General features: G+C 42.8%; 1 protein-coding gene across 1 annotated transcript in view; it reads right to left on the minus strand.

Annotated features, from left to right (window-relative positions):
• Positions 1–27,629, minus strand: part of KAT2B (lysine acetyltransferase 2B) — a 122,866-nt gene that overhangs the window by 88,349 nt on the left and 6,888 nt on the right. The window contains 1 exon segment of the mRNA XM_017860976.1: positions 1,721–1,847. Coding sequence (XP_017716465.1) covers positions 1,721–1,847 — 127 coding nt within the window.

A 27,629-nucleotide genomic window follows, 5' to 3' on the forward strand; every position in this document is an offset into this window, starting at 1 on the left:
AATAGGATTTCCCAATCAATAACAAATACACTTCAAGCCTAGGGCTTAAGGATTTCTTGAGTCCAGCCTTTTATTACATCATATTTCCTGAGGCAATCCTAAACTCCATTCACTCCAGTCATAGTTAGTGGTTGTTCTGTTTTGTTTTGTTTTAAAAAAAAAAAAAGGTAGATTATAATCAAGGATAGTTCTCAAACTTTTGAAATTTTTGCTCTGTATTGGGTACTTCAAGACTCAAGGCTTACATTATTTGAGATACCAGTTAAGTTGACAAAATGATGAAATTATTAATGTGTTTCTTTTGTGAGATCAAGACTATCTCTAGTTTCAGAAGGTTATTCCAATGTGATGACTTCTTGGGAAGATCACATTATCTACTTTTCTGCTCTGTAAGTGTTGAAATACTCTCTGAGTACAAAATAAAATTTCAGATGACCTAACACCATGCTAACCTTGGAGGCAACACCATTTCTTGTAAGCAGGAAGCTCTAGAGAAATGATGGCATGAGAAGTCACTCACTTATAACGGTCAGGTGGAAAGAGCAAGTACCTTAGCAAGAATGTTCTGCCCAGTGTTATATCCTTGCCGTCGTGGACAGCAAACTGGCCTTGTTGACATTTTAGGGGAGACTGTATAACTGAAGGCAGAAAAGTAAGAATATTCTAAGATTTGGCCGGGCGCGGTGGCTCACGCCTGTAATCCCAGCACTTTGGGAGGCCGAGACGGGCGGATCACAAGGTCAGGAGATGGAGACCATCCTGGCTAACTCGGTGAAACCCCATCTCTACTCAAAATACAAAAAATTAGCCGGGGTGGTGGTGGGCGCCTGTAGTCCCAGCTACTCGGGAGGCTGAGGCAGGAGAATGGCGTGAACCCGGGAGGCGGAGCTTGCAGTGAGCCGAGATCGTGCCACTGCACTCCAGCCTGGGCAACAGAGCGAGACTCCATCTCAAAATAAAAAAGAATATTCTAAGATTCTTCATGGACTGAAATTTTAGTATCTAGGAAAAACTAATTCCTCAACTTTTATCTACTCAAACAACATATGATTTTTTAAAAAATATTTTAATTATAAAACTAGTATCAGGACACAGAACAACATACTAGCACAGTCCTTTTGAGTAACTGCAGCAGGGCCTACTGTGCCATCACTGACAATGATTATTTTGCAGGGTAAGATAAGAAAGTTGAAAGGGAAACCACCAGTAAACATTCACTAAACACAGTAAAGAGCAACCCAGTGAAGAAAGAGCTATGAGATACACAAAACTAAGGAACATGAACATAAAATGAAGCACCCCAGAAAGTTCAGGGCAACAGAAATAATAAAAATGATAATTATTATCATTAAACCCATTGGTTGAGGTTTCAACCCTGAGGTCAAAGACCCTCAGGCCCCAACCCCCAGAATGAATCAGGACATGTTACACATTATTCATGCTAACTAGCTCGATTGTCATGTTTCATCTTACTTGGCAATCCCCGAGTCCAACTCAGCTCTTGAAAGGAAGAAGGGGCAAAGTCACTGCACACAGTGCAGCATTTGTCTCTCACAAGAAGCCCTTCCCAGCAAACTCATGAGACTAGAGAGGCTCTTGTTGTTGGTCTCATACAGAGGTACATAGCATTCAAACTTGGTGAGCCCACAGAATTCAGTAAGTTAAGAGTCTCAGGCAACAATGAACTCGTTATACTTTCCTTGAAGATTTAGGAACTCACCTAGGGCATGGCTACAACTCCGACAGGATTCCGTTAGACTGACAATTATTTGCTGCAGATCGGCTCTGGGGGGAGTGGGTGACGGGTTAGGGTTTTTCCAGCCATTACATTTGCAAGACTCCTCAGCCTAAAAAAGGAATAAAGAAACAGATAAAATTATGTAACAGGCAGCCATGGACTGATAGTTTTACATGAGAACAATGTACACTAGTTATATGACAGCTACCCCCTCACCCCGACTTTGTCGTCTTCCATATACACAAGAGAAAAATAGAAAAGCCAAAGGTGGTGTTTGATTTGGGTGCTTTGCTTTTTGTTTTCTTTTGTTTTCTGCTGGCTGGAATCTGCATGCTACAGCTCATGCAGCTGACCCACACACTTTGCTCCCATTACCCTCAATGGGTATCCATGAAGTGGTCAGTTCCAAGAAAGTCCATCTCAAAGATGGACTTTCCAAATCCACAAGCCAGACTTCTGATGTCCCACAAACACAGCTAAGGTCTAGGCTAAGGTTGAGCCTTGCAGGCTCTAAGGCACCAGCTGCATCTCTGCCCCATGGACCAGAAGGGAAACCCACAGGACTGAAGAAGTTAGCAATCTTAGGAAGATGAGATGGGGCACACCCAGCTGAAGACACACTTGCAGGCTCCTCCAAGACTTCTGTGTGCTCCCAGCTTTAGAACTGAAGAGGGCTTCATCATGTAGTCCTGGGTTTCTACTTATACATATATCTCCAGGTTTCCTGTACTAGAACACCATTATTTTAGCAACACTTGATAGAAAGCTTCCTTAACTTTGTCCACATACTCTTCACACCTCTCTATGTTTGTAGACAAGAGTGAACATGATGTGGCCCTTCTTTAAGTGATTTGACCCATGAAATGGAAGGCAAGCGTGAAAAATTATCAATTATTCTACCCGGTACCACACTGTGTGCTTCGGCAGGTCTCAAGGTATGAAAGGCTAGCATGCTCGCAATGAATGACCCCAGCCACTTATAAAAATAATTATTCTGCCCCTTCTCTACTATTCTTAGCACTCCATCACTCTCACCATTTATTTACTGCTTCAAGTCAGCTACGGCTGGGAAACCAGAAAGTACACTGTTAGAATAACATGTAACACAGATGAAGTCACTCTAGGGTACAGCCATCTACATACACTATCCAGTATGGAAGCCTCTGGCCATGTGTGGCTATTGAGCACTGGAAATCCAGCTAGTTCAAATCAAAGTGCACTGTAGTTGTAAAATATACAGATTTAGAAGGCTAGTACAAAATATAAAATATATCATTAATGATTTTTATATTATATATTGAAATTATATGTTTAAATGTATTATTTTGGATATATGGGTTAAAGAAAAGATATTATTAATATTGACTTCTTTTTACTTTTGTAATACAGTTATCCAAACTTTTTGGGTTTTGTTTTGTTTTGTTTTGTTTTGTTTTGTTTTGTTTTGAGACAGAGTCTCTCTGTGTTGCCCAAGCTGGAGTGCAGTGGTGCGTTCTTGTCTCACTGCAACCTCCACCTCTCAGGTTCGAGTGATTCTTGTGCCTCAGCCTCCTAAGTAGCTGGGATTACTGGCATGCACCACCATGCCCAGCTAAGTTTTGTGTTTTTAGTGGAGACAGGGTTTCGCCATGTTGCCAAGGCTGGTCTCAAACTCCTGACCTCGGGTGATCCACCCACCTCAGCCTCCCAAAGTGCCAGTATTACAGGCATGCGCCACTGTGCCCAGCAGCATAAGTCTAATTTGAAGAAAATGTTAGAGGCTGCTGCTTTGACCTCATACATAAAATTCTCGAAGATAGAGATCATTTCTGAACTGTGTATAACAGTATAAGAAAAGAAAATAAACCATTGGCAAGGTAAGAAGGGTCACGGTAGAAGAAAAATCTGCTTTTGAATGAGTCTTTTTCAGTGGGCCATGTGAATCTGGAACACCTAACCTGATTGCTTTTCCCATTTTGTATTAATGAGGATGGAGAAGGCAGGGCCAGAAGAAGCACCTACATCAGCATCCCCATAGCTACATCCCCCAGTGAGTAGCTCAAGTGACCCTCTTTTGTCTAGGCATCATGCAGGCCCAACTTTTACCCCCAGAGTTCTCTGTTGCCAGGCTGAACCTGGCCTTGAAATTCTCTGCAATGAGCCATCCACCTCTTCAGAGGCTGCAAAGGTCTCAGAGGCCATGTTCTTGAGGGAAATTGTCATGAGAATTTACAATGAAGACAGTGAATAGCAGAATATGGCAAGCCAAAATATATAGCTTTGGCATAAGGGTTACTACAATGCAGATACAAGAAAAACTTGGCCGGGCGCAGTGGCTCGCACCTGTAATCCCAGCACTTTGGGAGGCCGAGGCGGGTGGATCATGAGGTCAGGAGTTCCAGACCAGCCTGGCCAGTCTTGAATGGTGAAACCCCGTCTCTACTAAAAATACAAAAATTAGCAGGGCATGGTAGCAGGCGCCTGTAATCCCAACTACTCGGGAGGCCGAGGCAGGAGAATCACTTGAACCCGGGTGGCAGAGGTTACAGTGAGCTGAGATTACACCATTGCACTCCAGCCTGAGCGACAGAGTGAGACTCTGTCTCAAAAAAAAAAAAAGAAAAAAAAGAAATCTGTCTCTCAAAAAAAAAAGAAAAAAAAGAAAAAGAAAAGCTCTCTGCCCTCCCCTATATCCCCAGAAGCAGGACATAAATTCTTAAAGGTATCCCTTCTTCCCTCTCTACCAAGAAGGACAGAAGCTGATCATGGAGACAACTCTAGACCTTTATCAGCCCAGATAAGGTACCAGGGGAATCTACATAACAAACCTTCCTAAAACCAGCCCTAATCTACCATTGGTTTCCGCACATACTTGCCTTCCCACAATCTGCTGTCCCTAGCAGCTCAAGGTCCTTTTCCTTTGTCTCCTCACTTCTCTAAAAATTTACTGGTCTGCTGAGATAGCCCATAAGCCCAAGTTCTAACCACCTCTTTGAGGTACTCTTCACTGGGTGCTCCCATGTTGATGCACAATGAATACGTCAATAAACTTGTTTTTGTTTTTCTCTTGTTCATGTATTTTGTTAGTCTGACTGACGGGGCCCCAACTGATGCATCTAAAATGGTAAAGGGAAAACAGCTTTCTTCCCCTACAAAAGTATCACTAAGATTTTGTAGGGTCAGAGGAAACCACCCTTATTGCAGACCAACCTCTCTTAGTTGCTGCATAACTACTTCCAGGAACTCCCTAAGCCTCCAGCTTTTCTGAGTAGTTGGTCTGATCCACAGCCCTTTCCCAAAGGACCTTCAGTTTGAGAAAAAAAAATGACTACACAGCCCCCACAAAGCAATTAAGGATGGCAGGCCAAACCTAGAAGCAAAAAACAGTAATAACCAAAAACACCTTGAGTTTGGAGAACTGCATTTCGAGCCAAAGAGTTATGCACACTGACTCATTCTTTCAACAATATTTATTGAGGCCTACTACATGCCAGGTACTATTGACTATGAAACAAAGATTCTGCTCTCCTGGAGATTACATTAGGGGTGGCCGGGGATGGGGAAAACAAGATTAACACATAAGTAAATTATAGAATATACTGGAGAATGTGATGGTGCTATGGAAAGAAAGATAAAAGGACGAGTACAGGGAACTTAGCAGAGGGTGGGATAAAAGGTATAATTTTAACGAGGACTTTTTGAGATGACCTTAGAGCAAAGACTTGAAAAAAGGAGGGAGCTGGTCATTAGGTATCTAGTATAAGGGAAACACAGCTAGTGCAAAGCCAAGAGAGTTGCCTGGCTTGCTCAACAGAAAGCAAAGGCCAATGTGGCTACAGCACAATGGGTGAAGACATGTTGAAATTAAACCAGACAGGGTCGAGCACAGTGGCTCACACCTGTAATTCCGGCACTTTAGGAGGCCAAGGCAGGCGGATCACCTGAGGTCAGGAGTTCGAGACCAGCCTGGCCAACATGGTGAAATCCCATCTCCACTAAAAATACAAAAATTTCTTGGCATGATGGTGCACACCTGTAATCCCAGCTACTCAGATGGCTGAGGCAGCAGAATCACTTGAACCCGGGAGGCAGAGGTTGCAGTGAGCCAAGATCATGCCACTGCACTCCAGCGTAGGTGACAGAGTAAGACCCTGCCTCAAAAAAAAAAAAAAGAAAAGAAAAGAAATGAAATGAAATTAAGCCAGACAGGACAGGTACAGGTAATCCTAGAACTTTGGGAGGCTAAGGCAGGCAGATCACCTGAGGTCAGGAGTTTGAGACCAGCCTGGCCAACATGGGAAGACCCCCGTCTCTATTAAAAATACAAAAATTAGCCAGGCATGGTGGTGAATGCCTGTAATCCCAGCTACTTGGGAGGCTGAGGCAGGAGAATCGCTTGAACCCGGGAGGCAGAGGTTACAGTAAGCCAAGATCGTACCACTGCACTCCAGCCTGGGTGACAGAGTGAGACTCTGTCTCAGAATTTTTTAAAAAATTAAAAATAAATAAAATAAAGAATTCGAGGATCTAAAACTTTTCTTCCTATGGGCTTGCTTATAAAACTCTGCCTTGCCCTGAGATTCATGCTAACAAGTAACAAGCTTTAAATTCTTAGAGAAGACAATACAGAGTTTTAGAGATGTAGATCTTCATTGTTGCAACAGACTTAAGTTCAGTCAGCCCAGAAAAAAAGTTTATTTATGCCTCTTCTTGTTTTAACATGACAGAGAATAATGGCTGTGTTCACTGGGGGCTCATAAATGGGTGAGTCACAAATCTCATGGCAGGGAGATTTGTAATAATAAGGTCTTATATTTCCCCTACTCAATAAAAGAAAAAAAAAGTTACATCCTAAATATTAACCACACGTGTTGAAACCACTTGTGATAGAGTGGTTAATGAATTCTACCCTACAATAAACACTGATGCTTAAAAATGTAACTGAATAAAGATCTTTTCTTTCAAAATTGGCTGATTTTACCTCCTCTACTGAGTCTTGGGATCCCAGTACAAAGTAGATTTTTATTTCTTTTGTTCATAATGACTGAGACTTTCGAAACAAATTAAAATTCCCTGAAAACTAAGAAGAATGAAGAGAGGGAGACAACATGGGGTGAAACACTGAGAAGTATAAAAGTTTTGTCAGCCCTGCAGCACTCCAACTGTGCTGTCCAAGACGTGGCAGCCAGCCACAAGTGAATACGGAGTCTTTAAAAATTGGCAATAAAAATTGAGATGTGTTATGCGTGTTTGAAAATATACCCTGAATTTCAAAGACTTAGTACTAAAAAAAGAATGTTAAAATATCACATTAAGAACTATTTTATATTGATTACATATTGTAATAATATTTTGAAATATTCAGTTAGAGTAAACAATAGAATTAATAAAATTTAATTTTTGGCTTTTCTGATTTTTTTTTTTAATCCGGTGCAGTGGGTTGAACAGTGTGTCCCCTAAAGTTCTTGTCCCAGCCAGGTGCAGTGGCTCATGCCTGTAATCCCAGCACTTTGGGATGCCGAGGTTGAGGATCACATGAGGTCAGGAGTTCGAGACCAGCCTGGCCAACGTGGTAAAATCCTGTCTCTATTAACACAAAAATCAGCCAGGCATGGTGGCACGCAACTATAATCCCAGCTATTCAGGAAGCTGAGGCAGGATAATTGCTTGAACCCAGGAGGCCAAAGTTGCAGTAAGCTGAGATGGCACCACAGCACTCCAGCCTAGGTGACAGAGCGAGACTGTCTCAAAAAATAATCATAATAGTAAATAAAGTTCATGTTCCCCTGGAACCTCAGAATGGGGTCATATTTGGAAATATGTTCATTGCAGATGTGATCAGTTAAGGATATGCAGATGAAATTATCCCGACCCCTAAAACCAATGACTGGTGTTTTCCTAAGAGAAAGAGGAGATTTGGAGACAGACACAGACCAACAGCAAAGAAGGCTAAGTGAAAACAGAAGCAGAGGCTGGATCTCACTATAAGAGAGACCACGGTCTCACTATAAGCCAAAGAATGCCAAGGACCACCAGATGCTAGGAAGAGGCAAGGAAGGATTCTTCCCTATAGCCTTCAAAAGGAGTGTGGCCCAGATGACATCTTGATCTCAGACTTCTAGCCTCCAAAACAGTGAATGAAAAAAAAAAAAAAAACTCTATTTGTTGTTTTAAGCCACATATTTTGTGGTTGTTATGACAGGCCTAAGAAACTAATACACAGGACTACTAGAAAATGTTAAATAATATATGCGGCCCCCATATTTCTATTGGATATTAGTGCACTGGACTATAAAGGAACTCTACCCCCAAGCCCCAGGTCTTCACTATGGACCCTAACGGTTGAAGCACAGAATAGTCTCAGCATCCCTAAGTGGTCCTAACTCATTAAAGTTATACCCTATTGATATATCCAAGAATCCCTTGAGTTTTCCTTACCTGTTTCAGTACTTTTTGTAGGATATGAAAACTGGTTCTTGCACGTGTGCATGCTCCATGGGACACCTAACAACCTAAGTGTACAAAATTTTTAATACATATGGGACTCATTGATTTGCTAAAAAGGACATACTATGTCCTTTAAAAAACAGTCAATGCTCTTATCCTTGACTGCCAGCAAAGCATTTTCTGCCAAGTTTTCTGAGCTACTGCTACCATGCCCTCCACTTTGGCCTTCATCTCCCCATTCCAATGTTCAGGTCTGGCCACTGTTCTTTGAGATAAGAGGTCTCCTTTCAAAACACCTTTCCCATGTCTCTCCTTAATTAGGCATGACAGCTGCTAAGGCAACTCCCAAGGGAGTTGGCCTTGCAGCTTTAACGAAGTATCAGCTGAAGGACAACCTTTTGGGAAGTGCACTGCCAAGCCAATTACTGTAGCAGCCAGCAACCTGGGCACAGGGAGGGGAAAGCTAACCAGATGACTTCATCTCCCCCAAGAGCAAGTCTCTGCAGACATTGCAGAATCAAGAAGGAAGAAAAGGCCACTGCACTACTTTCAACAGGACTGGGATAATGTTTTCATCCCAACAGGATCCAGGGTTAGAGGTCAAAAGCATGCAACCGATTTTGTCATAGTAGGCAGAAACCAGGATGGATGATGAGAAAGAAGATAAACAGGATAAACAAGTGGTCACAACCCAGATCACAGACAGACAAGGGGTGGGGAGCTCACACTTCACTCTGTGTTAATGAGTGAGATGGGTGTGAGGATATTTGAGTGACATCCAGAGGAACAGGAGAAAGACAGCCAGCTGTCTAGTAGGATTCTGTCATGCTTAAAATATTGGAAAGTCACATTTGTTGGAAAACTTAAATTAGTGTCAAGGATGTCCCACAGCAAGAACACGCTGATGGAAAATTTATTCAGTATAACTGTGAATCCAACATTTATTTAGCTCCCAAAATTAAAAATGTACATGTATTCTTATCTCACCTGACATAAGGAAAGTATGAATTATTGCCATTATTAAAAGAGAAAGCTGAGGCTCTAGGTGATAAGAGACTTGCCTGGGGTTACTCATTCTACCCCGCAGGAGCACAAAGTGTGGCCAGGCAGGTAATTGGCACTGTGGTTGTGAGTGAGGAAGGCCTCGCTCTTATTCACTACCTCTCTGCTCCATGTTGGACAAAGGCATAATGTTTAAATGTCAAAGATCAAAACTGTAACTTCATACCCAATAAGATATCTCTAACCAAATATAGATCGGAGGAGTAAATTCTGGTGTTCTATCGCACAGTAGAGTGACTATAGTTAACAATAAAATATTGCATATTACAAAATAGCTACAAGACAGGATTTTGAATGTTCTCATCACAAAGAAATGACAAGTGATTGAGATGATGAACATGCTAATTACACTGATTTGGCCATTACACAATATATACATGTTTCAAAACACCACACTATGCCCCCATCAATATGTATAATTATTAGGTGTCAATTAAACACAAAATAAATTCTTTTTTCAAATGGAGTAGACAATAACAAATTATCACAGATGTGAAAAATTGGAATCCTCATACAGTGTTTGTGGGATGTAACAAGGTACAGTCACTTTGGAAAACAGTTTGCTAGCTTCTTATATACTAATGGAACAGAATAGATAGCCCAGAAATAAACCCTCACAGATAATGGTCAAATGATTTTGACAAGTGTGCCAAGACCATTCAATAGAGAAAGGACAGTCTTTTCAACAAATGGGGCTGGAAAAACTAGATATCTGCGTGCAAAAGAATGAAGTTGGAGCCTCAGCTAATAACACACACACAAATGAATTCAAAATAGATGAAAGACTTCAACATAAAACTTAAAACTATGAATCTCGACCAGGCACGGTAGTTTATACCTGTAATCCCAGCACTTTGGGAGGCCGAGGCAGTTGGATCATGAGGTCAGGAGGTGGAGACCAGCCTGGCCAACATGGTGAAACCCTGTTTCTACTAAAAATACAAAAATTAGCCAGGCATGCTGGTGCAAGTCTGTAATCCCAGCTACTTGGGAGGCTGAGGCAGAAGAATTGCTTGAACCCGGGAGGCAGAGGTTGCAGTGAGTTGAGATTGTGCCACTACACTCCAGCCTGGGAGACAGAGACAGAGAAACCATCTCAAAAAAAAAAAAAGAAGGGCCTACTCAGAAGCTGCTGTGAGGTGAGATTGCACCACTGCATTCCAACCTGGGCAACAGGGCGCGATCCCCGTCTCAAAAGAAAAAAAAAAAGAATATCTTAAAAGAAAATACAGAAAAAAACTTCATGATACTAGATTAGGCAATGGTGTCTTGGATATAACACCAAAAGCACAGGCAGCCAGGTGTGGTGGCTCACGTGTATAATACCAGCACTTTGGGAAGGTCAGGAGTTCAAGACCAGCCTGGGCAACAAACAAGACTCCATCTCTACAAGAATTTTAAAAATTAGCTGGACATAGTGATGCATGCTGTAGTCATAGTCACTCAGGACACTGAGGCGGGCAGATCCCTTAAGCCTAGGAGTTCGAGGCAGCAACAGGCCATGATTGTGGCACTGCACTCCAGCCTCGGCAACAGGGCAAGATCCTGTTTCAAATAACAAAACACAGGGAACAAAAGAAAAACAGATAAACTGGAATTAGTAAAAACTTTAAATTTCTGTGCACCAAAAGACATACACAACAGAGTGAAACGGCAACCCAGAGAACGGGAGAAAATATTTATAAACCATATACTTGATAAGGGGTTAATATTCAGAATATATAAAGAATGCCTACAACTCAATAACAACAACAACAAAATTTTAAAATGGGCAAAGGACTTGAGCAGACACTTCTCCAAAGAAGTGCCTCTCTCAAGTTTCATTCAAGTTGTGGCACGTGAATGAAACTTGAAACTTGAAAGAAGCTATATAAACACATGAAAAGATGTTCAACATCATTAATAATTACAAAAACGGGCCAGGCAAGGTGGCTCACACCTGTAATCCCAATACTTTGAAAGGCTGAGGCGGGTGGATCACCTGAGGTCAGGAGTTCAAGACCAGTCTGGCCAACAAGGCAAAACCCCGTCTCTACTAAAAATACAAAATTTGGCTGGGCATGGCGGTGCATGCCTGAAATCCCAGCTACTCGGGAAGCTGAGGCAGGAGAATCACTTGAACCCGGGAGGCGGACATTACAATGAGCCGAGATCATATCACTGCACTCCAGCCTGGGTGACTAAGCAAAACTACATCATATATATATATAATATTTCATATATATATGAAAATGCAAATTAAAACTACAATGAAATAACCACCTCACTCCCATTAGCATGGCTACTACAAAAAACAGAAAACAGTGTTGGAGAGGATGGAGAGAAACTGAAAAACCTTGAATGTTCCTGCTGAAAATGTAACATGGTACGGCTGCTATGGAAAACAGTATGACAGTTCCTCAAAATACTAGAAATGGAATCACCATACGATGCAGCAATTCCACTTCTGGGTATATACCCAAAAGAATTGAAAGTAGGAAGTCAAAGAAATATTTGGACACCCATGTTCCAGCATCACTATTAAGCACAATAGCAAAAAGGTGCAAGCAACCCCAGCATCCCTTGAGAGATGAATAAATAAGTAAAACGTAGTATATACAGTCAAAGGGCTATTACATAACCTTAAAAAGAAAAGCAACTCTGACACGTGCCACAACTTGAATGAAACTTGAGGATGTTATGCTAAGTAAAATAGTCACAAAATGACAAATACTGTATGATTCCACTTAGATAAGGTGTCGATGATAGCCAAATTCATAGAGATAGGAATGGTGGTTGCCGAGGGGTTGGAGGAAGGAAAAGGGAGTTACTGTTTAATGAACACAGAGTTTCAGTTTTGCAAGCTGAAAAGTGTTCTGTGGATGGATGGTGGTGATGATTGCACAATCATGTGAATGTCTTAATACCAATGAACTAGACACTTAATAGTTCAGATGGTAAACTTTATACATGTGTATTTTACCACAGTTTTGTTGTTGTTTTTGTTGTTTTGAGACGGGGTCTCACTCTGCTGCCCAGGAGTGAAGTGGCATGATCACAGCTTATTACAACCTCAACCTCCTGGGTTCAAGCAATCCTCCAACCTCAGCCTACTGAGTAGACAGGACCACAGACATGTACCACTACACCTGGATAATGTTTTAATTTTATTTTAATTTTATTTTCAGTAGAGACAGGGTCTTACTGTTACTCACACTGGTCTCAAACTCCTGGGCTCAAGTGATCTTCCCACCTCACCTCAGCCTCCCAAAGTACTAAGATTACAGGCATGAGCCACCAGGCCCAGCATTACCACAGTGGTTTATTATTTTTTTTTTTTTGAGACAGAGTTTCTCTCTTGTTGCCCAGGCTGGAGTGCAATGGCGTGATCTCGGCTCACTGCAACCTCCACCTACTGGGTTTAAGTGATTCTCCTGCCTCAGCCTCCCCAGTAGCTGGGATTACAGGCACGCACCACCACGCCCATCTAATTTTGTATTTTTAGTAGAGACAGGGTTTCTCCCTGTTGGTCAGGTTGGTCTCAAACTCCCGACCTCAGGTGATCTGCCCGCCTCGGCCTCCCAAAGTACTGAGATTACAGGCGTGAGCCACCGTGCCCGGCCCACAGTTTTTTAAAGAAACAACAATTTTTTCAAAAAGTTAAACATAAATTTACCACATGACCCAGCAAATCCACTCCTAAGAATCTACCCAAGAGAAACAGAAATATATCTATACTAAGACTTGCATGCAGATGCCTCAGCAACATTATTCATGACAGCCAAAAGGCAGAAATAATCTAAATGCCCATCAATTAGTTAACACATAAGCAAAACGTGTTCTAGCCATATAACAGATTATTACTTGCAATGAAAAATAAAGAAGTGCTGACATATGCTACAACATGGATGTATCTCAAACACAATACACTCAGCATAAGAATCCAGTCATGCCGGGCGCGGTGGCTCAAGCCTGTAATCCCAGCACTTTGGGAGGCCGAGATGGGTGGATCACGAGGTCAGGAGATCGAGACCATCCTGGCTAACACAGTGAAACCCCGTCTCTACTAAAAAATACAAAAAACTAGCCGGGCGAGGTGGCAGGCGCCTATAGTCCCAGCTACTCAGGAGGCTGAGGCAGGAGAATGGCGTGAACCCAGGAGGCGGAGCTTGCAGTGAGCTGAGATCTGGCCACTGCACTCCAGCCCAGGCGACAGAGCAAGACTCCGTCTCAAAAAAAAAAAAAAAAAAGAATCCAGCCATGAAAGGCCACACACTGTATACTTCCATTTACATGACTATCCAGAAAAGGCAAATTTATAGAGACAGAAAGATTAGTGGCCATCTGGGGTTGGGGGTAGGAACAGGGTTAACCGTAAATAGACCCAAGGATCTTTTGGAGCTGATGGAAAAAGGTAGATTGTGGTGATGATTGCACAACTTGTCAATTTCTTAAAAAACATTGAATTGTACCCTTAAAACTAGAGAATATCATGGTACCTAAATTATAACTCAACAAAGTTGTATTTTAGAAGGCAAGAACTGATAGTAACTATCACTTCAAAGATAGGCATTCTGAAAAGTTTCCCCAAAGTGCATCGCAGAATTGGGGCTTATTTTCTCCTCACAAATTAAGGAAACTTTAGTAAGACAGATACACTTACAACTTAAAACAAAATTGTTTTAATAGGACTAGCACATGGGGGTCTTCTTCTCTGTCCAAACCCAGTCCTTTTCAGATCTAAAAAAGCAAAAGAAGCTACGTTCTTTATGTGGTCCTTCCTTCACTGTCAGAATCTGACTTGGCAAAAGATAAATAGCAAAGGACAAGACAAGTGAGTCATTAAGTAGGGTGCCCTGTTTTTGAAATTAATGGAGAGTTTGAAACAATTAAAACTTGCTAATAATAAAGACTGGTGTTGTTGGTATTCATTTTGGGATTCTCTACTTCAGCAAGTAAGTCCAACTTTCTGGTCTTTTCACAAATTCATTAGAGCCAAATTGAAATCGAAATGAATCTTTGGGCTGGGTGTGGTGACTCAGGCTTGTAATGCCAACCCTTTGAGAGGCCGGGGCGGGAGAATCACTTGAGGTCAAGAGTTGGAGACCAGCCTGGGAAACACAGCCAGGCCCCATCTCTACAAAAAATAAAAATAAAAATTACCCAGGCATGGTGGCTCACACTTGTAATCCCAGCTATTTAGAAGGCTGAGGCAGGAGAATCACTTGTGCCCAAGAGTTAGAGGCTACAGTGAGCTACGATCCTGCCACTGTACTCCAGCCAGGGTGACAAAGCAGGATCCTATCTCTAAATTAATTAATTAATTAATTAAAGTGAATTTCTACATAGTTATTCTAGTTCCCTTCTTAAAACTACCATACAGGCTGGATGCAGTGGCTCATGCCTGTAATCCCAGCACTTCGGGAGGCCGAGGCAGGTGGATTTCTTGAGGTCAGGAGTTTAAGAACAGCCTGGTCAACATGGTGAAACCCCATCTCTACTAAAAATACAAAAAATTACCCAGGCATGGTGGGGTGTACTTGTAATTCCAGCTACTCGAGAGGCTGAGGAACAGAATTGTTGAACCTGGGAGGTGGAGGTTGCAGTGAGCAGAGATTGTGCCACTGCACTCCAGCCTGGGCAACAGAGTACGACTTCATCTAAAAAAAAAAAAAAAAAGAAAAACAAAACTGCCATGTAACATGTAAGACACAGCCTAAGGGTGGGGAAAGGAGACTAAGAGTTTCTGGAAATGGTTATTAAAAGGGAATAAGGAGTGACACAGACAATGAGGGAGGATTGTGGTGACAGGATTTAAAATCTCAATTTCATTTGCTACCATTGCCAACTGTTTTGAGTTTTCCACTTAACTGTGTACATGTATTTGAAAAAGATATTTTTGTTTGGTTTGGTTGGGGTTTTTTTTTGGAGACAGAGTCTGTCACCCAGGCTGGAGCAGAGTAGCATGATGATCTCAGCTTCTTGCAACCTCCGCCTCCCAGGTTCAAGCAATTTTCCTGCCTCAGCCTCCCGAGTAGCTGGGGCTAACTGACGCACGCCACCACGCCTGGCTAATTTTTGTATTTTTAGTAGAGAACGGGTTTCACCATGTTGGCCAGGCTGGTCTCAAACTCCTGACCTCAAGTGATCCACCCACCTCAGCCTCCCGAAGTGCTGGGATTACAGGTGTGAGCCACACACCCAGCAAGACATTTTAATTATATTTTAAAAAACAACACCTGGAGTCCACTGTAAGCAGCTGGAATTGCCAAAAGTTTTCTCTTTGGAAAGGAGCAGCTGGAATTATGCTGATGTAATTTGGAGTAGTGCTTCTCAAACTCCAATCTGCTCAGGAATCACCTGGAGATCTCATCAAAATGAAGATTAAGATTCAGTGGGTGTCGGGTGGAACCTCAGATTCTACATTTCTAAAAGTTCCTGGGTGAACTCCACTCTTTGAGTAGCAAAGATTTGAAGAGATAAAGAAGGTTTGATTTCAGAAACACCTTTCTCTTCTCCCTGAACTAACTTTAGCTTTTCATATACAGATTAAATGACTCAGTAAATCCTCCCTGGGACATAAGCCCTTTTTCTTCCTCCACTGTGAGAAAATCCTTCCAGTTCACACAGTTGCACATGGAAGGCCAGCAGAAGATTCCATAATGCTATGACTTCAAGCTGGGATTTTTTAACTATGGAAACTTTAAAAATCTGACACAAGTGAAAAGAGGAAAGTGTACCAGGTGGGGGTCGGGGTTCCCTCAGGAGAACAAAATTGCCTGGAATTGAGATAGAAATAGAATTGTAAGAGAGAAAAAACTAGTTAGGTAATTCACTATCAGAAGCATCTCTGAAAACCTTTTTTCTTTTTTTTTTTTTTTTTGAGACAGTCTCGCTCTGTTGCCCAGGCTGCGGTGCAGCAGTGGTACAATCTTGGCTCACTGCAATGTCTGCCTCCCAGGTTCAATCAATTCTCCTGCCTCAGCCTCCCGAGTAGCTGGGATTACAAGTACCTGCCAACACACCCAGCTAATTTTTGTATTTTTAGTAGAGACAGGGTTTCACCATGTTGGCCAGGCTGGTCTTGAACTCCTGACCTCAGGTGATCTGCCTGCCTCGGCCTCCCAAAGTGCTGAAATCACAGACGTGAGCCACCGCACCTGGCTGAATACCTTAATTTAGAGTGCCATTTTGGTCTGTAAAGCCACAGGGAATCAAAAAAACAAATATTAAAGAGTGGTCAAGGCTACAGAAGGAGAGTGGAAAGCATATCATGAGGAAATGACCCAAGACAAAACAACCCAGGTATAAATAAACACCTCATTCAAATTCTCATCTATGCTCTCCATGGTTCCTCCAAAATCAAATCAACAGAAAATCTTCATGACATCCCTGTCTGGAAGAAATCCTTGTGTTTATGCTGGAGTTGAATAAGAAACTGCCCTCCCTTTGCTAAATATTATAATTAGGCCCCGCTGACAGAAAGGTCTGGAACCCCCTTGGCTGGCTCTCTGAAGATGCTGGAATGGCTCCAGTGGCTACCAAATAGCCTAGGGGTTGGCCAGACCCTTCATTACATCTGAGTGACCTCTGCAGGAGCAAACCTAAGCATGCATCACCCCTGGAAGGGCCTCAGGAGGTCCTGAGTGACACTAGGGCATAGTAACTAGTACCCTGGAATGCTAAATCCAAGACAATTTCTTTCCATTTAATACACACACACAGAATTTATCAGAAATTATCTGTCAAAATGCCAGCGGAGTCAACTTAGACTTCGACACAGTGGAAAGATCTGTCAAACTGCTTGGCTAACATTGAGCAGTTGAGACAACCAGCTGACTAACAGAATTCTTCACTCTTCCGCCTGTTGTTTTGGCACCAAATCAACCAGGATGAGCAAAATAAATAGTGCCTTATATGTTGTTTCCTTGGATAGCTCACGTTCTCATGGTATCAGTCATTATCTGAGATGACGACTCTCACATCCACATAACCAGCCCAACCTGTAAAGCAGAACTTCCAGCCCTCATTTCTAACTGCCTACATCCAGCATTTCTGCCCAGTAAGTTTTATAAAAAGGCTTGCCCTCCATCCCAATACTCCCTTTTCAACTACCCTATTCCCTTTGTATTCCCTTTGTTGGCACTGTCCTTCTCCCAGCTCCTAAAGTTAATCTGCACTCAATGCCCTCATCCAGGCCAACTGATTCTTCTTTCAAACTTTGTCAGATCTATACCTTGTCCATTCTCATTGCCAGGGCCCCAGTTCAGGCCCTTATCAGCCAACTAAAAGAAATACTTCCTCCCCTCTTCCAATACATTCCCACTCCCAACCTTCCTCCTAATACCAGTTCACATCACTCTACTCTAAAATACCACTTAAGAACATCAAGCATTTGTGTTGCTACTTTCCAAGGCAATTGCAGTCCAAATCATGTCATGTTCCTCTCCCAACAACCCTGTAGGACAAGTAATTCAATGCTTAGAGAAGGGGTGTGGCTTGCCTGAGTTCACCCAGCTGGCAAAGAACAAGGAGCCAACACCAAAACCTAGAACTCCTCTGTGGCATTCCAAAATACCTTGTGCCTCCTCCTTCTTAAAGGGCAAGGACCCTATTACCAAATGGATTCAGTTCAAATTTTTCTACCTGAAATTCAAGACTTTCTATCAACTCATTTCTTCCTAACCTAGCAGACCCTATTTCCCAGTTTCTCTTTGCCCATATTTCTCTTTTCCTCCAAGTTATTTAGCATTGTTTTGATTGTAATAGTAACTGATATCTATGCAGCATTCTGAATGTTCCATATGCTATACCAATTTGCTAAATACATTATTTCATTTTATCATCAAAACAGCATTTTTCTATTAACAGACATATCTAATGTATCACCTCCAACAAAGAACTCTTTATTCTTACCCACACCTGCTTCTCCTATGGTATTCTCTATCTTGGTAAATGGAACTACATCCATTCAGTTGCTCAGGCCAAAAACCTAGACATTATCCTTCATTTCTGTCTTTTCATCACCCCCTCCCCCGTAACAAATTAAGTCCTGTTGCCTCTACCCTCACAATATAGCCCAAACTAATTCTCACCCCTCCATTCCTACTACCCTAGCCCAAGACACCATCTACTCATACCTAGACTACGATAACTTCCAACTGGCCTTCTTTATCTACTGTTTCTCTCATATACTTTATGATTCTCAGAGCAGCCAGAGGGGTCACTTCAAACCGGAAATCTAATTTGAATTCACTGGAAACAGCCCAGATGTCTCTAACAAGTCAACAGATAAACAAACTAGTATGTCCATATAGCAGAATACTCCTCAGTAATAAACAGAAATTAACTATCAATGCATCCAACAACATGGATTAATCTCAAAAATATACTGAGTGAAAGAACAGTATGTACTATGTGGTAACATTTATATGAAAAACAGCTAAATTAACTTAAAGTGACACAAATCAGATCAGTGGTTACTTCCGCGGGAGAGAGATTTGAACGGCAAGGAGCAGGCGGAAATTTTCTAGGGAGATGAAAAGTTCTGTGTCTTGATATATATTTGTTGAAACTTATCAGAATTAAAGATCTTGACATCACTGTGTAAAAATTCTATGTTGGCAATCTGGACCCTACTTATCCCTTCCACCTAATCTCCTACACTCAGGCCCCCCACCCCACCCACCTCCATCTAGCCACACAGGTCTCCTGACAGGCCTCACACACTCCAAGCCACTTCTGGCCCCAGAGTCTTTGCACGGCACCCTCTTCCTCACTTCTTGACATGCAGGCCTCAGTCCGTGTCCGTTCTGCGGAAGGACTTTCCTGGGCATGTGTCTAGAGGAATTCCCCAGGCACTCTCATTTAATTCTCTGTTTTCATTCTCTGCGAGGCACTTACCACTTTCTGTTATTTTCTGGCTTATTGTCTGCTTCTGCTACCAGAAAGCAAGCTCTGCAATAAAGACCCATCTGTCACTGTATCACCAGCATCTAAATCAACACCTGGCACATTAAATAACAATTTGTTGAGTGAACGGAAAAAGTTGACACATATCACTGTCTCCATATTACAGCTGCGAAATCTGAGGCTTGTAAAGCATAAGTAACCTCCCCATAGTCACACATCAGGGTTCAAACCCAGGCAGTCTGGTGCCCAGGTCCATGTTCTAAACTACTCTCATGTCTGGCTCACATCAGTTTTGCTTCTCTGCTCGGTTTTACTCTATTCCCTCCACCTGGGCTGGGCCTCTCTCCCACCCTTTCACCTGCCCCTAGCTCATGATGGTTTCTCCCTGCATTGACTTCATGCTTGATTATTCATTTTAATTTTTCTTTCACTCTTTATCTGTCTCCTCAACAAGAAAAGGGCTCCTTGTGGCTTTTGCTTCCTTTAGCACGTATAGCAGAGAAGTGGCCACAGGCCCCTAACCGGGGCTCACAGATGTGTTCCTTCAGAGGCGGGATGAGTCAGGTAGTCCTGTGAGTATGTGCAAATCCTGAGTTACATGACTCACTTCGTTATTTCAAAGTATGCTGACCTTGGCGTCTTTGGCATTCTGCCATCTAGTTTCAACACCAGCTTGTCAGAGCTGATGCAAATTGGCACTGCCACCATCAATCACTATGATATTACTCAGGTCTCATCCTCGTACTTCTGGAACCTCCTGCATACCACACAAACCTCGCAAAAGGCTGCACAAGCCAAGAGTATGCAATGCATGGGGACTGATTAGGATGGCACGGAACTGAATGGAAGCAACCCCATACAACTTGCCCTGAGGTCACTGACAAGATTACCTTAAGGCTCCTCCTGAGATTAAGTGATGTATTGTTCCAAGTGGATCATCAGAGACATTATTCACACTTTTTTTCCAAAATAAATGCATCCATCTCCTTCACACCTGGAATACCAGCACTTTGGAAGGCCGAGGTGGGTGGATCACGAGGTCAGGAATTCAAGACCAACCTGGCCAACATGGTAAAACCCCGTCTCTACTAAAGATACAAAAATTAACCGGGCATGGTGGCGGGCCCCTGTAATCCCAGCTACTCAGGAGGCTGAGGCAGAGAATGGCTTGAACCTGGGAGGCAGAGGTTACAGTGAGCCAAGATCGCACCACTGCACTCCAGCCTGGGCGACAGAGTGAGACTCCGTCTCAAAAAAAACAAAAAACAAAAATAAAAACAAGCCTAAAGCCGGGCACAATGGCTCATGCCTGTAATCCCAGCTCTTTGGGAGGCCGAGGCGGGTGGATCACTTGAGGTTAGGAGTTTGAGACCAGGCTGGCCAACATGGCGAGACCCCATCTCTATTAAAAATACAAAAACTAGCTAGGTGTGGTGGTACGTGCCTGTAATCCCAGCTACTCAGGAGACTTAGGCAGGAGAATCACTTGAACCTGGAGGTGGAAGTTACAGTGAGCTAAGATCATGCCACTGCACTACAGCCTGAGCTACAGAGTGAGACTCTGTCTCAAAAAATAAAATAAAGTAAAAATAAATAAATAATAAGCCTAAACAGTAAAAGAACAAATAAAGAAGTCTACTGTAGACTTTAAAGTAGGCCACAAAGTAGCAAAAAATATAAATAGTAAAGAATGCCTTCATATACAATTGATTTTTTTTAAGTTTACTAATACAGTACAGACTTCCAGACTATATGTTAAAACTTTGTCTCACTTCATAGCTTTTAACTCACTGATCTCATAATACTCATGATACCTTTGTGAGTTTTTTCGTTTTGTCTTGTATTTTTTGAGACAGGGTCTCACTCCGTCACCCAGGCTAGAGTGCAGCGTCACACTCATGGCTCACCACAGCCTTGACCTCCTGGACTCAAGTGATCCTCCTGCCTCAGCCTCCTGAATAGCTAAGACTATAGACACATGCCACCACGCCCAGCTAATTTTTGTATTTTTATAGAGACGGGGTCTCATTATATTGCCCAGGATGGTCTCAAACTCTTGAGCTCAAGCAATCTGCCCACCTTGGCCACCCAAAAGTAGGATCCCACACCTGTAATAGGCGTGAGCCACCATTCCTGGCCTTGAGAATTTAACTGTAACTTGCAGAAGAGGAAAGAGTGGTTGGAGAGGATTAAAATATAGGGGATTCCTCTTTGCTTGATTTGTAGGAGACGTTCATGCCATCAGATAAGTGTTGCTTGTCATCAAGTCTGCCATGAACCAAGGGGAACCACAGTTAACTATAAGTAGGTGTTGTTCCAACCTCAGCTGGAGGCTGCCCTGCTGCAGACCACAAAGCTAGCTACTAAACCGCCCTGCACCTTAGTTTCCTCATCTTTCTTTTTTGAAGACAGGGTCTAGCTCTTGTCACCCAGGCTGGAGTGCAGTGGTGCAATCTCAGCTCATCACAACCTCCACCTCCAGGGTTCAAGCGATTCTCCTGCCTCAGCCTCCCAAAGAGCTGGGATTACAGGCACCCACCACCGCACCCGGCTAATTTTCATGGTTTTTTTTAGTAGAGATGGGGTCTTACTATGTTGGCCAGCCTGGTCTCAAACTCCCGACCTCAGGTGATCCGACCGCCTCGGCCTCCCAAAGTGCTGGGATTACAGGCATGAGCCACCGTGCCCGGTCTCTTTTTCTTCTTTTTGTTTTAAGAGACAGGGTCTCTCTCCATAGCCCAGGCTGGATCACCACCTCAGCCTCCTAAAGTACTGGTATTACAGGCATAAGCCATCATGCCCAGCCTCTTTCTCTTTTTTTTTTTTTTTTTTTAAGAGACAGCGTCTCTCTCCATAGCCCAGGCTGAATCACCCCCTCAGCCTCCTAAAGTGCTGGGATTACAGGCATGAGCCGCCATGCCTGGCCATCTTTACAACACAGTTTCCTTTCCACCAATCTCACAAAGCCTGTGAATATCAAATTACCAACTTATTTAACAAATATTTATCAAGTGCCTACTATGTGCAAGGTATGATCCACCTGGGATATGACTTTAATGGTAAATTTAATGGAATTTCATCCCCATACAACTTGTCACCCCTCACGGGCTGAGGCCTTACGGGCTCCATGAACTCAAATCTCTGCTTCATGGAGCTTCTATTGTCATAAGGCAAACAGACAAGAAACCATTTTTTAAAATACAATTTCCAAATATTAGTAAGTGCAGTAAAGGAAAACAAAACAAGATTAGATTATGGGGTGATAGATGGGGTGCTGCTAGTTTAGACCGGAGAGTCAGGAAGGCTTCTCTGAGAAGCTGGCATTTAAGAACAGACTGGAATAAGGCTTTGAGAACAAGATAAAGAGATACATGGGAGAGAAAAGTGTGCAAAGCGGCAGGTAACCACATGCACAATTAGATGTTAGAGATGAACGTGATTCAAAATGAGAAAGGACTCGATTCCATTTCAGTTACAACTAGGTGATAAATTCTCTTAAGAAGTTTGAACAGGAGATACCTGAGCAGAAATCTTCCACAGCAGCCCATGGAATTTAATGTTAAATGAATAAATAAATGGCAATAGAGATAACACCCCATGTGTCCAAACACACAATCTTTAAGTAAATTCCCATTTTGTTAAATATATCAATTACGGAAAAGACTAATTTATAAGTGGATGGTTCGAATGAAGCCATTAAATAACAAGTTAATCATATATTCGATACTACTTTTCAGGGCCAGTTGTTATGAAAAATCTTTGTGGAGCTGTAATCTTTGCTTCTCACTGCCATTCCTGGGGAGACGGTGGCACTGAATGGCCTCAGCAGGTAGTTCTAAAGAACACGCGAACTTCTCTATCAACTAGGCCCATATAACAAAGGTGGCACTGCCCACTGGAGCTTTATGTACTGGGCTCTGGTCAACCTTTTAGGAAAGCTGCATCACTCTCAACATGTATGCTTCTGCATGGCTCACCGACTACAATGTGTAACAACTCTAGTCGTCTTCCAGAACCAGGGACAGGTGGCAACAGGATTTCACATGAATATTTACCAGTAAGGACTCACCAATACGGACTCCAGGGGAGAAGGAGCCATGCAGGCTAGACATACCACCACCAGTGACATCATCAGCCCACATGCACCCATCTCCTCATCATTCTGCCTCTCTTCCTTTCTGTATTCCTTATCTATATCTACGTGGCCAAGTACCCCTCCTTGATTTTTTTTTTTTTTTTTTTTTTGAGACGGAGTCTCGCTATCACCCAGGCTGGAGTGCAGTGGCCGGATCTCAGCTCACCACAAGCTCTGCCTCCCAGGTTCACGCCATTCTCCTGCCTCAGCCTCCGGAGTAGCTAGGACTACAGGCGCCCGCCATGTCGCCCGGCTAGTTTTTTGTATTTTTTTGTAGAGACGGGGTTTCACCGTGTTAGCCAGGATGGTCTCGATCTCCTGACCTCGTGATCCACCCGTCTCGGCCTTCCAAAGTGCTAGGATTACAGGCTTGAGCCACCTCGCCCGGCCTTTTTTGTTTTGTTTTGTTTTTGAGACAGAGTATCGCTCTGTCACCCAGGCTACAGTACAGTGGTGGGATCTTGGCTGACTGCAACCTCTGCCTCCTGGGTTCAAGTCATTCTCGTGCCTCGGCCTCCCAAGAAGCTGGGACTATTAGGTGTATGCCACCATGCCCAGCTAATTTTTGTATTTTAGTAGAAACAAGGTTTTGTCATGTTGGCCAGGCTGGTCTTGATCTTGTGGCCTCAACTGATCTGCCCACCTCAGCCTCTCAAAGTGCTGGGATTATAGGTGTGAGCCACCACGCCCGGCTACCTCCTTGATTTGTTATCCACATTCCTGCCATTCTGGGTTCTTCTGAATTTGACTATCAAATTCCCATCCTTTCTTTCAAAAGCCTAGTTAAAGATTCATCCCGTGAGGTTGTCCACGTCCAATGACTTCCATCCTGAAAACTGCTGGCAATGTTTTAATTTTTTAATTTAAAAACATGTGTCTTTACAAACTACTGCTATACGCAACAATACAGATGCATCTGACATACATAATGTTGAGTGAAAGAACCCAGACACAAATAATTCATACCATATGATTCAATTTATGTAAAGTTTAAGAACAGACAAAACTAATCACTGGTAATAGAAGTCAGAATAAGGATTACCAGGAGTGGGGAGGAGGCACAAGAGAACCCTCTGAGATGCTGGAAATGTCCTACAGCTTCATCTAGGTAGCAGTTGCATAGATGTATACATATGTAAAAATTAATTGCACTGTAAACATGATTTGAGCCCTTTATGCATAATGCAACTGAAAGTTTTTTTTAATGACTCCTTTTTATCATGCTGAGATACTGTTGTGTGAACAGTCTTATATAAACTGGTTGGGGGACTTCTAAATTGTGTTTTTTTTTTTTTGAGACAGGGTCTCACTCCATTGCCCAGGCTAGAGTGCAGTGGTGTGATCTCAGCTCACTGCAACCTCCGCCTCTCCGGCTCAAGCCGTCCTCCCACATCAGCCTTCTGAGTAGCTGGGACTACAGGCGCAAGCTACCACGACCTGCTAATATTTGTATTTTTAGTAGAGACCGGGTCTCGCCGTGTGGCCCAGGCTGGTCTCGAACTCCTGAGCTCAGCCTCCCAAAATGCTGGGATTACAAGGGGGAGCCACAGTGCCCAGCTGGACTTCTAAACTTTCAAGACAGTCAATTTCTTAACTTTCTGACACATTTGGCACTTCTATAGCCTGAGTAGGTATCTCTTTCATCTTCCTTCAACAGGGAATTCTATTGAGCCAGCACAGTGACCAGTCGTGATTGTCACCTTTAAAACAATCAAGAACATGTATATGTCTGTCCTGGGCCAGTAATAAAGAATACTTATTTTGTTTACTTTATGGCCTGCACAGGTTCAATGGACTAGAAAATCCTTTAAACATACCTCTCAAATGGAGTACAATAAATTTCAAATGATAGCAGAATGCCTAAAACAAATGTAATCCTCTCCGGAAACCATTTGGAAGAAAAGCGACTCTCTCCACCCCCATGCGAAAGTTTTGGAAGAGGAGGCAAAATGGTGCATAGGAAAGAGGATCTACTTGGGCGGGTGCTTTCCTGAGTAACCACTGTAGCTTGAAGAAGTCACCTAACTTCTTTGGGTCTCAGTTCCCTGCTAGTAAAATGACCTCCCTTACCTTCCACTTACCCCGGGTAGAAGAATCAAATGACGTGAGACATAACACTTTGGCAAACACACAAACTGCTAATATCAATGGAATGTTTTTACAAATAAAATTAAATAGACATTTGTGGAATGCCTAGGTTCCAAGAACTTTCATATATGCTGAAGTATTTAATCTTCACAATAAGTCAGTGAGGTGGCACCTGGACTCCTACTTCACCAAAGAGGAAACTGAAACTAGGCAGTTAAGGTGCTGCCCGCTCGGGCACGGTGGCTCATGCCTGTAATCCTGGCACTTTGGGAAGCCAAGGCAGGAGGATCACGAGGTCAAGAGAGCGAGACCATCCTGGCCAACATGATGAAACCCCGTCTCTACTAAAAATGCAAAAATTAGCCAGGCATGGTGGCGCGCGCCTGTAGTCCCAGCTACTCGGGAGGCTGAGGCAGGAGAGAATCACTTTAACCTGGGAGGCGGGGGTTGCAGTGCATGCCACTGCACTCCAGACTGGCGACAGAGCAAGACTCCGTCTCCAAAAAAAGAAAAGGGGGGTGCTGCCCAAGGGCACCCAGCATAGAGGGAAGGAAGCAAGGATTCCCCTCCTCTCCAAATGTGCAAGTAGCCAATGTGCCTGTTCTAATTCCCCCTTTGAATCAGATGACCACAGCAGAAAAGTATCATGCAAGAGTAGGAAACTGTTGACAATTTTTCCCAAATAGCCACTTTTCTCTTAACGACAGACTAAATCAGAAGCCACTGAGCCTTGAAAATCCTAATTTTATTGGCACTACACGGAGTATTCAGCTGAGAAGCAGATGTGCTGACTGCTCCCAGGCATCTTATAGGAAAGTGTATATTTCACCCTCCACAGTCACTATGAAGGGTGGGACCCTATGGATTTACTTAACTACCACAGAATTAAATCTGGCTAACACCAAGGCAACTGGGTTTAAATCTGCTGGGTGATTTTTAAAAACAAAACAAAGCAAAAACCTTAAACAGTGCTACATCACAAATCGCTATTTGCAAGCACACACTTCCTAAAACAAAACAGTCCTCAGCAGATTTTGCTGTTTTGCCCTGTAAACTACTTTCTCAGTTATATAAAACTACAAATTGCAATCTGAAGGCTTTGCAGGCTTGAATTTCCATCTTTCCTGAAAATTTCTGAGGACACAGAATTAAACTTGGACATCTTTCTCTCAGGCTTTTTGTATTGTGCCTGCCAAATGAAACATTTTTTCCTTTGTATGCTTGGCTTTATGATACTGCAATTTAGAGAAGTCACCACAGGATATAATTGTATGCAATAAACTTATGTGGCTAAAGATTGATCTTTTAAAACATCTTATCCACCTCCCTCTATGTTTTGTATTTTGCTGTGACAATATTGCCTATTCGAAGTGTTGCCAAAAAGGTATTTCTAATTTAGTTTCTGTTTGCAAACCAACAACCAATTTGATACAAAATATCACTTTAAAAAGGTAGTCATGGGCCTTGTGTAGTGGCTCAGGCCTATAGTCCCAGCACTTCCAGAGGCGCAGGCGGGCAGATCACCTGAGGTCAGGAGTCTGAGACCAGCCTGGCCAACATGGTGAAACCCTGTCTCTACTAAAATTACAAAAAAAATTAGCACGGCATGGTGGCACTTGCCTGTAATCCCAGCTACTCGGGAGGCTGAGGCAGGCAAATTGCTTGAACCCAGGAGGCAGAGGTTGCAGTAAACTGAGATCACACCACTGCATTCCACTACAGCCTGGGTGACAGTGTGAGACTCTGTCCTAAAAAAAAAAAAAGTACTCATGACAAGAGGAAATTTGGGGGATGGAAGAAGTCGTAACACTGGGTTGTGGTGATGGATGTACAACTATATACATTAATTCAAAAGCAGCTGACTGCATAGTTACAGTGGGCAAGTTTTATGATCTATAAATTATACCGCAATAAAACTGTTTAAAATATGTGCCCATGATTCAAAGTGAGATTTTTCAGATTTTAAGTGTTAGTCAAATTCATATTAAAAGCAATGGTTTAGGCTAGGCGTGGTGGTTCATGCCTGTAATCCCAGCACTTTGGAAGGCCAAGGCAGGCCAATTGCTTGAGCCCAGGAGTTCAAGACCAGCCTGTTAAACATGGCAAAACCCAGGTTGGCGAAACAACTCTATAAAACTACAAAATTAGCCGGGCATGGTGACATGTACCTGTGTCCCAGCTACTTGGGTGACTAGGGTGGAGGAATCACCTGAGCCCACTGCACTCTAGCCTGGGAAGCAGAGTAAGACTCTGCCTCAAAAAAGCCTCAAAAAAAAAAAAAAAAAAAAA

Source organism: Rhinopithecus bieti, unplaced genomic scaffold, assembly GCF_001698545.2.
Source record: "Rhinopithecus bieti isolate Rb0 unplaced genomic scaffold, ASM169854v2 scaffold_58058, whole genome shotgun sequence".
NCBI classification, from domain to species: Eukaryota; Metazoa; Chordata; class Mammalia; order Primates; family Cercopithecidae; genus Rhinopithecus; species Rhinopithecus bieti.